The sequence below is a fragment of the Arvicanthis niloticus genome, chromosome 4 (genome assembly GCF_011762505.2).
Source record: "Arvicanthis niloticus isolate mArvNil1 chromosome 4, mArvNil1.pat.X, whole genome shotgun sequence".
Classification (NCBI taxonomy): domain Eukaryota; kingdom Metazoa; phylum Chordata; class Mammalia; order Rodentia; family Muridae; genus Arvicanthis; species Arvicanthis niloticus.
This window is the reverse complement of record NC_047661.1, coordinates 96,659,126-96,672,715: the sequence shown is the minus strand read 5'-3', so window position 1 is coordinate 96,672,715 and position 13,590 is coordinate 96,659,126. Positions and strand designations below refer to the sequence as shown.

General features: G+C 35.9%; 1 protein-coding gene across 3 annotated transcripts in view; it reads right to left on the bottom strand.

Annotated features, from left to right (window-relative positions):
* Positions 1-13,590, bottom strand: part of Dpyd (dihydropyrimidine dehydrogenase) — an 831,933-nt gene that overhangs the window by 593,810 nt on the left and 224,533 nt on the right. For all 3 annotated transcript variants that reach the window (XM_034501414.2, XM_076933188.1, XM_076933187.1), the window contains one exon: positions 10,971-11,058. In XM_034501414.2, coding sequence (XP_034357305.1) covers positions 10,971-11,058 — 88 coding nt within the window. The remainder of the gene's footprint in view (positions 1-10,970; positions 11,059-13,590) is intronic.

Genomic DNA, 13,590 nt, shown 5'->3' with positions numbered 1-13,590 from the left:
CTTTTGTTGTCTAATTGCTCTGGCTAGAAATTCCAGTACTATATAGAATAGGTAGGGTGAGAGTGGGCAGCCTTGTCCAGTCTCTGATCTTAGTGGAATTGCTTTAAATTTCTCTGCATTTAGTTTGATGTTGGCTACTGGCTTGCCGTATGTTGCTTTTACTATGTTTAGGTATGGCCCTTGAATTCCTGATCTTTCCAAGACTTTTAACATGAAGGTATGTTGAATTTTGTCAAATGCTTTCTCAGCATCTAGTGAGATGACACTGTGCTTTTTTTCTTTGAGTTTGTTTATATAGTGGATTACATTGATGGATTTCCAAATATTGAACCATCCCTGCATTTCTGGGATAAAACCTACTTGATCATGATGGATGATTGTTTTGATGTGGTCTTGGATTCGGTTTCAGAGAATTTTATTGAGTATTTTTGCATCAATATTCATAAAAGAGATTGGTCTGTAGTTCTCTTTCTTTGTTGGGTCTTTGTGAGGTTTAGGTATGACCGTAATTGTAGCTTCATAGAATGAATTGGGTAGTGTTTCTTCTGTTTCTATTTTGTGGAATAGTTTGAAGAGTATTGGTATTAGGTCTTCCTTGAAGGTCTGATAGAATTATGCACTAAAACAATCTGGTCCTGGACATTTTTTGGTGGGGAGACTTTTAATGACTGCTTCTATTTCTTTAGGGGTTATGGGACTTTTTAAATGGTTTATCTGCTCCTGATTTAATTTTGGTACCTGATATCTGTCTAGAAAATTGTCCATTTCACCCAGGTTTTCCAATTTTGTTGAGTATAGGCCTTTGTAGTCAGATCTGATGATTTTTTAAATTTTCTCAGTTTCTGTTTTTATGTCTCCCTTTTAAGTTCTGATTTTATTAATTTGGATACTGTCTCTTTGCCCTTTGGTTAGTCTGGCTAAGGGTTTATCTATCTTGTTGATTTTCTCAAAAAACCAGCTCCTGGTTTTGTTGATATTTTGTATAGTTCTTTTTGTTTTTACTTGGTTGATTTCAGTCCTGAGTTTGATTATTTCCTGCCAGCTACTCCTCTTTGGTATATTTGCTTCTTTTGGGGCTAAAGCTTTCAGGTGTGCTGTCAAATTGTTAGTGTATGCTCTCTCCAGTTTCTTTTTGTACGCACTTAGAGCTATGAGTTTTCCTCTTAGTACTGCTTTCATGGAGTCCCACAAGTTTTGGTATGCTGTGTCCTCATTTTCATTAAATTCTAAAAAGTCTTTCATTTTTTTCTTTATTTCTTCCTTGACCAAGTCATCACTGAGTATAGCATTCTTCAGTTTCCATGTATATGTGGGTTTCCATTGTATTTGTTATTATTTAAGACCAGCCTTAGTCCATAGTGGTTTGATAGGGTGCAAGGGAGTATTTCAATCTTTTTATATTTGTTAAGACCTGTTTGTAACCAATTATATGGTCTATTTTGTAGAAGGTACCATGAGGTGCTGAGAAAAAGGTATATTCTTTTGTTTTAGGATGAAATGTTCTATAAATATCAGTTAAATCCATTTGGTTCATATCTTCTGTTAGTTTCATTGTATCTCTGTTTAGTTTCTGTTTCCATGATCAGTCCATTGCTGAGAGTGGAGTGTTGAAATCCCCCACTATTATTGTGTGAGGTGCAATGTATGCTTTGAGCTTTAGTAAAGTTTCTTTTATGTATGTGGGTGCCCTTGCATTTGGGGCATAGATGTTCAGAATTGAGAGTTCATCTTGGTTCATTTTTCCTTTGATGAGTATGAAGTGTCCTTCCTTATTTTTTGATGACTTTTGGCTGAAAATAGATTTTATTTGATATTAGAATCGCTAATCCAGCTTGTTTCTTGGGACCATTTGCTTGGAAAATTGCTTTCCATTCTTTTACTCTGAGGTAGTGTCTGTCTTTTTCAAAGAGGTGCGTTTCCTGTATGCAGCAAAATTCTGGGTCCTGTTTATATATCCAGTCTGATAGTCTATGTCTTTTTATTGGACATAATATCAATTAAGTCCATTGATATTAAAAGATATTAAGGAAAAATGATTGTTGCTTCCTGTTATTTTTGTTATTAGAGGTGGAATTATGTTTGTGTAACTATCTTCTTTTGGGGTTGTTGGAAGATTACTTTCTTGCTTTTTCTATGTTGTAGTTTTCCTCCTTATGTTCGAGTTTTCCATCAATTATCCTTTGAAGTACTTGATTTGTGGGAAGATATTGTGTAAATTTGGTTTTGTCATGGAATATCTTGGTTTCTCCATCAATAGGGATTGAGAGTTTTTCTAGGTATAGTAGTATGGGCTGGCATTTGTGTTCTCTTAGGGTCTATATGATATCAGTCTAGGCTCTTCTGGCTTTTATAGTCTCTGGTGAGAATTCTGGAGGAATTCTTATAGGTCTGCCATTATATGTCTAACGTGCACCCCCGAGCCTTGCATCCGTGGAAGATAAAGCACGAGATGCAGAGATCGGGTAGTTACTGCAAAACGAGGCTTTAATCTGTAATCCACACGTGGATAACGCGGAAGGGCTGAGCTGTGGAAGGGGCCTGGCTTAAATACAGTCTAGAGTGACGTATTCACTTCTGATTGGCTGTTCGCTCACCACCCAACATTCAGTGACTTTTGGCGGGCTCTCTGCCTTTGCATCTGCGCAGATAATTGTTTACTTCTGGGAAAACAGAAGGCTAGCGCCAACTTGGGGTGGCAGATTATATTGCAGCTTCCTACATGTATGTTACTTTACCTTTTTCCTTTACTGCTTTTAGTATTTTTTCTTTGTTTTGTACATTTGATGTTTTGATTATTATGTGACGGGATTTTTTTTTTCTGGTCTAGTCTATTTGGAGTTTTGTAGGCTTCTTGTATATTTATAGACATCTATTTTGTAAGTTAGGAAAGATTTCCTCTATAATTTTGTTGAAGATATTTACTGGCCTTTTAAGTTGGGAGTCTTCATCCTCATCTACAACTATTATCCTTAGCTTCGGCCTTGTCATTGTGTCCTGGATTTCCTGGATGTTTTGGGTTAGTAGCATTTTGCATTTTGCATTTTGCATTTTGCATTTTCTTTGACAGTTGTGTCAGTGTTTTCCATGGTATCTTCTGCACACAAAATTCTTTCTTCTATCTCTTGTATTCTGTTGGTGATACTTGTGTCTATGACTCCTGATCTTTTTCCTAGGTTTTCTATCTCTGGGGTAGTCTACCTTTGAGATTTCTTTATTGATTCTACTTCCATATTTAGATTCTGGATGGTTTTGTTTAATTCCTTCACTTGTTTGGTTGATTCCTTGCAATTCTTTAAGGGATTTTTGTGTTTCCTCTTTAAGGGCTTCTGTTTACCTGTGTTCTCCTCACATTCTTTGAGAGTGTTATTTATGTCCTTCTTAAAGTCCTCTATCATCATCATGAGAAGTGATTTTAATTCTGGATCCTCCTTTTCTGGTGTTTAGGGCTTGCTATGGTGGGAGAACTGGGTTCTGATGGTGCCAAGTAACTTTGATTTCTGTTGCTTACATTCTTGCGCTTTCCTTTTGCCATCTGGTTAACTCTAGAGCTACCTGCACTCACTGTCTCTAACTGAAGCCTGCCTTTCTAATTATCTTGCTTGTGTCAGAACTCCTCAGGGTCCAGATGTCTCTGTGATCCTGTGATCCTGAGCTCCAGCTGCTCTGAGTACAGTGGCTCCTCTAGAATGTCTCAGGATATGGTGTCTCCACTGTAGCAGACCAGCTAGGTGTTTGATGCTCTAGGTGCAGTGTCTCCTCTAGGATGTCTCAGGATAAGGTGTCTTCAGGGGAGCAGACCACCTAGGTATCTGCTGCTCTGAGTGCAGTGGCTCCTCTAGAATGTCTCAGGATATGGTGTTCACTGCTCTGAGTTCAGTTGCTCCTCTAAGATGTCTCAGGCTATGGTGTTCACACGGGAGCAGACACCAAGCTGGTCTGCTCTCAGTTGTAGCTCTGGGGCATAGGGCAGTGGGTGACTGTTCTAACCTGGCGCTCTGAGTTCAGTGGCCTCTCTAGGATGTCTCGGGATATGGTGTCCAGCTGGGTGTCTGCCCCAGCCACCCTTTCTGCTTTTTTTAAACTTTGTTTACTACAATAAATGCTAATCGCACCAACCTCCTAGGTCACATCAAGAGGTAAAAGACTGGATTATATTCTAGGTAGAGCCTGGAATGCCATTAATGCTACAGTGGGAGGAGGTGATTCCACCTCTCTGGATGCTATTCTTCTTACTCATTTCATTCATTATAACTGTCATACCAACCATATAAGAAGTGAAAAGGGACCATCACAGGTTTTATTTGTGCTGGAATGCATAAAATCCCCAAGGGCTTCTAGTCTTTTATTTTGGTAAACTCTTAAAATGGTTTCAATAAAACTCAATGCATAAGTAGTAATTACTGAGCCTCCACTATGTCCTAGGTACTTTGTACTTTGGAGGCCTTTTTAAATCTTTTTTTTTGTGGTGATAGAGATTATACCTAGAATCTCAAGAACAAGATACACTATGCCATGGAACTACATGCCCATGTAGTTCTTCTAATCTCCTTTATCCACATGGAAGTAGAAAGATATGAGGAAGCTTTAATGACAGCACAATCAGACACCTTGACTTCAGCAAGGCCAATACTTCATTTATGTTGACAACATGGCCAAGGGGACCAGGTAGGAAGGTAGCTGCTTCAGGGATCCAGTAGTAGTAAGTAATGGGACTGCAACTAGCAATAGGAAGTCAAAAAACTCTTCTGGATAAATATACTAGCAGATCATCCTTATAATATTGGCCTGTTCATGCAATGCCAGACCGACCACTGTGATGGTCATGGAGGATACCACTATGATTTTCTTGTAAAGCTTTTTGTTTTTTTTTTTTGCTGATATTTCAAAAATGAAACAAAGTAGCTAATCAGTTACACTTAAAGTAGTACTGAATATATGAGGGTGCCTTAGCCAATGATCATTTTTGCATATATATTACTAAGCTTTTATTTAGCAGGACTACATTTTGTGAGAGTGCATGTGTGAACTATCAGAAGACAGATACCATGAAGATGAATGATGCAAATAGTTGTGTCCAGCTCCTCAGTCATTATAAACAGGTTTCCCATACCTGGACCTAGACAGTGCCATCTTCCAAATATAAACCATCCTCATTCCCAGTCCAGCTCTATATGCCCATGCCTCAAATTCTTTGATGTAGTAGTTCTACTTAAATCACTTCACATTAAACCTAGGCATACTCTTGAATTTACATTCCATTATCATTTTAATCTTAGCACTGGGCATGGGACATCATTAGCCTTTGGCCCTTACTTTATTTGTACACCACTTTTTGGTAGATATTGGAATGTTATGTTGGAAATGGTGATTGTTACCTCAGAATCTTTATACTGTGCAACTGTGAGTATCAAATTTTGACTATTAACACAAATAAAAAGGTATTTAATATATAGTATATATGAGCAAATATACTACTAAAATAAATACATATAACATTTTTGCACAAAACAAATATTTACAACAAAACATTATTATAAAATATTATTTTTTTTAGAATTTTCTTTTCTGCTATTTTAAAAAACAAAATACAACAATAGATACAATATGTCACATTCATTTCAAAGAACAAAGAAAGTTATTCAGTATTTTGAAAAAGATGTAGAAAGAAGACATTCTAATTTTCCTTCTGAGCACTAATAGTAACACATTGTGTGACTACATTTTTTTGAGTAAAAATATGAAAAATTTTAGAGATTTCAACTCATGTTGTCTCAATGACAACTTAGTCTAATGTGAATAAATACAAGGTCTCATCCCACTTGTTAGAAGGTGCTTAATCATGGGTAAGACTTGTAACTCATTGAGATCCATACTAATAAACATAATGAGATGATTATATTAGTGAATTCCATTAGCATTGAGAATGGGGGCAGAATCTCCCCCTAGTAATACATTCTATATTTAAAATGAGCAACAATGAGAATATACTTATACTAATTCAATGAACTTGTTGAAGTATCCTGACAAAGTTATAGCTATTAAAATATTTTTTGATAAAGCAATAATGTAAGATAGTAGTTGTAAGTACTAGAGAAGTAGATGACATTTTCTTTCTTTTTATTGGATATTTTATTTATTTACATTTCAGATGCTGTCTCCTTTCCCCATTACCCCTCCCTAGAACCCCTACCCCATTCCCCCTCCTTTTTGTTTTTATACCATTTTAATTTCATGCATGTATTAAGATCAGTTCTAGGTTGAGGGTCTAGCAATACAATAGACAGAAATAGTCAAGGAACAAGCAAGACAATAAACACAAATAGTCAAAAAACAAGCAAGGCATTAAACACAATTATGTGAAAACTCCCATGATCACTGTTTATAAAGGCTTATCAGGATGACCCAAATATCTGAGCCTACTCCCTGTCTTAGCCCAAAGTAATTTTCATGACTGAAGCCTACTTCCTTGTTCTAGCCTAATATTTAGATTCCTGCTGGAAATTACTTCTTTGTTCTAGCCTAATGTCAGATTCCTGCCTGAAGCATACTTCCTTGTCCTTTGCCAATGTCATATTCCTGCCAAGCAGCCCATTTCCTTGTCTTTGGCCCATGTCACATTCTTGCAAAACAGCCCCAAATACCCTCCTCTTCTCCCCCTTTTTTATTTATTTAACAAGACCTGTCTTAGGTCATTCTGACAAGAATGTCTTTCTTACCCATAATGAAATATGCATTATCAAAAGCAATGCACTTCTTTCTTAGGTTGGTAAGGTTCTGTGCAGAATCTTACCTATCCTTGGCTTACCAGCCAGTTATTTAATAACTCTGTCTGAGGGTCCATTTTCAGGTTTAAGCCATGTACTCTGGCTGCCAAAATGTTGATTTGGTTAAAGACAAGCTTTAACACAATGGACAGGAATAAATCTATTCCCCATACTAAAAGGGCTATAACATGATCAAGCTTTGTATGCCATTCTTGAAGCTTGACCAAAACAGAAATACTAACCTCAGGCCATGGGCAATTTTATCAGCAATATCTACCGCATCAATGCTCAGCAGAGCATCATTCTTGAAATTCATAAGCTCAGTATGTAATGTTAACACACCCAGAGAGGTATTAGAATTATCCCAAATACACTGCAAATGTCTCTAAACTTTTTCCTAATTATAAAAACTACCACTGTAAATTTTAGAACTAACATGAATCCAATGATATTTGGCATTACACTCAAGATAGCTCCTTACCCTTAAATTTTGAACCTCCTTCCAATAACTGGACTAGGATAAACAGCATCAATCAGTTTTTCCAAATGCCTGTCTAAATCCTCTTGTATATTCAACACATTAGTAACATTTTTTGCTAAATGATTAACAAAAGTAGCTGTCTTAACTTCTTTTGTCACAGCAATTGCAGAAGCAGTGGTGCTAGAAATTAATGTAATTAAAGCTGTTATACCAGTAATAAACAAACCCACTACCCTCTTGCTTCTGCTTAAAGTCTCGCTCATTTTTTCCAGTATTTGCAAGCTATTTTTAGAATACCAATGTTCTGTGATACTCAGGGCACCAAAACAAAAGCTGATTGATAGACCTCCTTAACTGACATGCTGGATTTCAAAACACAAACACAATTAGAAGGTATACAATCAATGCAATTTACGTTAAATACTGTAGAAGAAACAAAAAGTATTTTTAACTTGACAATTAAAAGAGCCTTAACACATATGCTAACACCTGTTTAAAATCCATATCCTGTCCCAACTTTATCTCTTGCTAACATGACAATATAGAGAACTGCAGTTAATTTCCATATATGACTCTGAAAATGACCAGAACCAGACTTCCAAATGAAGATTGTTATTTCCAATATTGGATTCATTTCTAGGCCAGTCCATGATTGAGTCTGAATAACTGTTCACATTTAAGAACAATACAAGTGCCATAATAACTTCTCTTTTTGATTCTCTGTTCCACAAGTTCAAATTCTAATCTAGTGAATGATAAGTCTCACATGTCAGACACCATGGAAAATACATATTGTGGTAGAAACCTATGTACCTTTTTCTTTCATGTTGCTAAGATACTAGAATTCCAATGTGCACCTATAGCCTCATATCCAATCACCCTTCACTGTATGTGTATCATGATTAAGTTATAGTCAATGAGATAAAAGAAGTACTATGTACAGTTTCTTTACCACACACATAAAAGGAATGGTGTCATGTCTTCACTCACAGAGAAAAGATGGAAGTACTGTATTAAACATGTTTTCCTTTGTTGTGTGAAATGTTCAGTACACTAAACATCATCGCAGTATCTATTAAGTTTGCCAAAAGCAACCAAATATATATTCCAAATAACACAAAAGCCTAGTCTATCTCTTTTTCAAACTCAGTGAGAAGAACAAAATAAAACAAGTGAGGGAAGCCTAATTATGTTATAGAAGCAAAGACAGTAAGGACCTAAGACTTTCTAAGTAACAGACAGTTATATAGTCATAGACAGGTCATAAAGTCCCTAAGAAACAAGGAGTATCATAGAAACCTTTCCTAGGGGATATGGCTCCTTGTCTCCTAGAGAAAGAAGCCTATATTCTGATGAAATAAAACTTCCTTTTTTATATTTCAAAGAAAATACTGAAATGGAACACAATTACATTTCTCATACCAGCACACCAAAATGTCAAAGGATTTGTTTTTCAGCATGAAAATGTGCAACATGGACATGAATGAGCTGAACATCATATGCATTACATTCCCACAGAGCACTGGTTTAAACATGTGGCTCCACAAAAATCTAACAATGTAAAAGAACTTAAGAGAAAGAAATCAAAATGTGAAATGTCATCAATGCTTTTACATAGAAAGTATTTCTGTATGCTCAACACATGAGATGTAATTAACCAGTAAATTATTTCAAATTATCCTAGTACTGGACTTCTTATACTTTTAATTTGGAACTCTTGCAATGAACATTGCTTGGCCCTATTTCCTGTATACAGAACTTCATAGAACTGCCCAAATAGATGGGTGTTGGGAATTGGTTCTAATGCTTTGAATTAATTGGGAATCTGCATGTCCAAAGGCTAAAGGTCCTTGTCCCAAATTGGTTTTTCATCTATCAGTGAAGAGCCAATGGCCAATGGCTGGTCAGAGAGAGAGAGAGGTATAACGTTTAGATTTGCATGAGCTGGAAACTGGAAAAAAAAAAAAAAGAATTGCATGGACGCAGGAGAGAAGGATGGGACTTAGGAGATGCAAAAGAGAAAGCCAACCAGCCATGTAAGAATTCAGGTAAATGGCCACTGGTCACTTTTCTGATTGGGCCTGGGGTAGCAGGGAAGGTTTGGAGTCTCAGGAGTACCCAAGGGGTGTGCTCTGCTAAAAGGGGAAGGTTTAGAAATGCCCAACCTTTGATTTAGTCATGTCAAAAATTGACTGGTGTGTTTGTATATGTGTGTGTGTGTGTGTGTGTGTGTGTGTGTGTCTTTCATTCATAAATCCAGATTGTGCCTAAGAGGGTGCACACTTGTGAACTGCCAGGAGCCAAAGAAATGTAGCCCAATACCACTACAGATAGTTTTATTTGTTCTAGAATGTTCTTCTTTAATTATGAAAAGGTATCATTTTTATCTTCTGTAGAAAACTCAAAGGAGAATTTTAGTATTATTTGATATTATCAAAAGACACAATTTTTCTCTAAATCTTCCACTTATCATGGAAGCAATTTGGGGCAAGAATTTGTGAAAATAAAGAGGCAGAGAGCATCAGAATTTCTTACAGATACAATATTTATGGGATCATAGAATATACTCTTGATATATATGCTATGTCTCAATTCTCAGTAAAATTATAAAGTTGCAAAACAAGTCTAAAATAGTCAAAATATCTTTGAAAGGAATACCTAGGAAGAATATTAGATATTCTCCCCTTCCCGTTACTTGTATATAGACTGGTAACTACAGTCAATGAAAATAATAGAAAAATACTGAATACAATGGTACTCACAAGTCCTGAAAGGAAGTTCAATATTATAAAAAAAAAATGGCAGATCCTTTGTGATTTTTTTAAAAATTTTAAATACAACAAGTGACAGAACTTCCCTTGGATGTGGTATCAATACTCTAGTAAAACCCTGTCATTCAAATTTGCAAAATCTAGTGAGCAAAGAAGCATTAAGAGTGATTGGATGCTACAAACACAATGAGTCCTCTACTTTTGATCAAATGAGCACTACCTATTGTGCAATCACTGAAAGATATGCAGAACTTTGTCTCTATGAAGACTTCATGCTTATATAGTCAAATATTATGGACTGCAAAGAAGATGGGCTAAAAGACAAAGCTGATCAAAAAGTATAACAATTTAATATGGTCAGTTCACAATTCAGAATTTTCAAGAATACAATATGGAATAAAACACACAACAAAACAACAAATCTTGACATAAGGACTAAATTTAATTATCCCTTTTTTTGGTCTCTCAATATATAAGAAGTGGAATGGAAATTATTTGAAAATTCAATATTTTATTTTCATTTACATTCAATGTTTATACTCAATGAGATACTTCTCAAAAAATTTAGGAACTTCATGAAAATGAATATTGAATTATGCCATTGCTGCCTTACCCTATTAATCAATTGTAAGAAAGCTACAGCATTCAACCAGATTCTGACATATAACAGCATAGAGGTCATTCTATATCTAAAACCCCTCCATGGGGCTTCCAGTGTAAAGAAAAACCTCAAATACATATATCTCTCACCAAAACCTGTTATAATTGCACACGAAGCAGGGTAATCAGGCATGCAATCATAAGATACATGTGCATCAGGTCATTATGATGTGTCCATCCATGGAAGATGTAGCTTTCATTAAGGAAATGTCTAAAGGTAGTTATTCTAATGGATATTATCAGAAAAAAACACTAAAATTTAAATTGAAAGATATTTAAAAATAAGTTACTCACCTATTCCAATAAAAGCAGCTTTGTACCCATTTTCTTTCAAATTGCTAAGAGTCATTTCATCTGTGGAAAGGCTTTTACCACAAATTATCTGTAAGAAACAGCATTTTGAGTAATGATATTATGTTATCTATTGATTAATTAAAACCAAACAACATAAAAATCAAAGAAATGACTATGGCAGTTTTAGTGAATCAGTTTGTTTAATAAAATTAGAAATAATTAGAACACTAACATATTTTATTTTGAAGATAAATGTAGGAAAGTCAGTATAATTAAAATCATGCTAATAAAAAAATAGATCTATACTATGAACCCAGTATTCAGATACTAGACCTATGCTCAAAGGATTCTATATTCTGCCATGGAGATATCTCTGCATTCCTGTACGTTGTTTCTATAGCAATGAAATAGCAAGGAAATAGACTAAGCCATGATGTCCATCAACAAACAACTTGATAGTGAAAATGTGGTACATATACACAGTGGAATTTAATTCAGTCATTAATACAAGTAAAAACATATGAAAATGAAAGAAAAGCATATAAATCTGGAAACCACTATATTAAATAAGATAACCCAGACTTCACAAGACAAATATAGTATGTTTGCCTTTGAGATCCAAGCTTCAGATACACTTGGAGAGAGTAAGTTTGGGTACAACCTAAGAAATGATCTCAAAATCATAAGAAGGTGAAAAGATTTGTTTTGTTTCTATTTTCCTTCTTTCCTTCCTTCCTTCCTTCCTTCCTTCCTCCCTCCCTCCCTCCCTCCTTCCCTCCTTTCCTTCCTTCCTTCCTTCCTTCCTTCCTTCCTTCCTTCCTTCCTTCCATTCTTTCTTCATTTCTTTCTTTCTTCTTTTTTTTCAGGGAGAGAGTAGGAAGAGTAATAAAACATGTACAACATGGAACTGGAAGGGCACAGCAAAGAGATGGTAAGAATCCACCCAAACTCAGTAGGCATGAAATGCCTTAAGAGACCCTATTATTTTGCATACTAATTTAAAACGTGAAATTCAAAGAGGTAAACTAAAGTTTATAAAACATCTCTCCTGGTATATGTTGAAAGCACTGTTTAGTACTTGAGATAATATTAGGACAACAAGCTAATAAGGGAGACAAAAGAGTCAAAAAGATCCAAAATCTCAAGCAAGAGAAGATTTACATGGGTAATTATACTACAAAATAATGGGATGAACATGCATATTGCAGTTCTGATAGTAAAGATTCATTCTAGTCATAGTCAAAAGTATAATATTTCAATAACATCTTTATAACATCTAAAGTTTCCATAAGGGGATATTGTTCATGCAGTATGAAGAAATCAACAGGACAGAGTAATCACTTTGACTATAAGTCACAATGTTTTGGTTGGTATCTAAAATAATTCAAGTAAAAATATTATTATACTTAGTTTTGGAGGGAAATTGGAGGAGAGTGTCACATGTATAGAGGATAACTTTCAGAAGTCAGTTCTCTCCTTGACTATGAGAGGCTAAGGGACAGAACTTAGATTGTCAGGTTCAATGTGAGTGCCATTGACCACTGAGCCACCTCTCTGACCTATGAATCATTTTTCCCCCAGTGGAAACCTGTTGAACAAGAGAGGCATCATGCTCCTAAGTAGAATTCTGCATTATCCTGGCAAATAAATACTACAATAATTACCCTGGTTCTCCATTGGGAATGAGGGCCATTTACACAGGCAACTGTGCATGAGGGAAGTAGAGATAATCAGGCATTTCAAGGGCTATTAGGCACATGATCTTTATTGACATTGATACCTGGAGACATAAAGTAGGGACCTATGTGAGAGGTAAAATGGAGCCTGACTAAAATCTGCATCCCAGTGGACCATCAGAGATACTGACCCTGTCAGTGATCATTCTACTATTCTCCAAACACATAATTGAAATTGTTACACTTGTCAGTTAACTAATCCCCAACTGTATCTCTGCTCTGTGAAGTAAGGGTTGAAATAGCTATCACAGCTGGGAAGACTGCATACAAATATCAGAAACACAACAGTCATTTTTCTCTAGCACCATATCATATCCAGTATGCAGGTAGGATAGGGAGAGATGTTAGTGGTATTGATCAAATCTCCATTGACTTCAGCAGTTTGTCCCTTACTGAGATTAGATGGTTCAGACATGATAAATGTAAACTATTATAGAGTTACATATATAGTGTAGTCCTGGCTAAACTCTCAGTGACAGATGTAGTATAATTGTTGAAGCAGACTGATATCCCTGTGGAAACTCTATATGTGGCCTTTGATTTTGTAAATGGAAACTGACTCTACTCCACTTTAAAAATGAGTCAGAAACAGTTACCACTCGGAAGTGTTATAGTTCACCTCTCCGATAAGGAATCTTCAATAATTATATGTGTATACAAAGAGCTTTGACTTCATGTAGAGCCCAGCTGTGATCCACTGCATGATGACGCCATGCAGGCTGGGCACCATAAGCATAATATGGTCAGTATGCTGATGAGTTCGAGATTCCCCAACAACAGAAGGTGGGTTATGAACCTGAAGAAAAACTAGCCAGTGAGTGAAGTTTAGGGAGCCCAGATGCTATATATGAGCCAGTATATCTACAACCAGAGAGAATGACAAA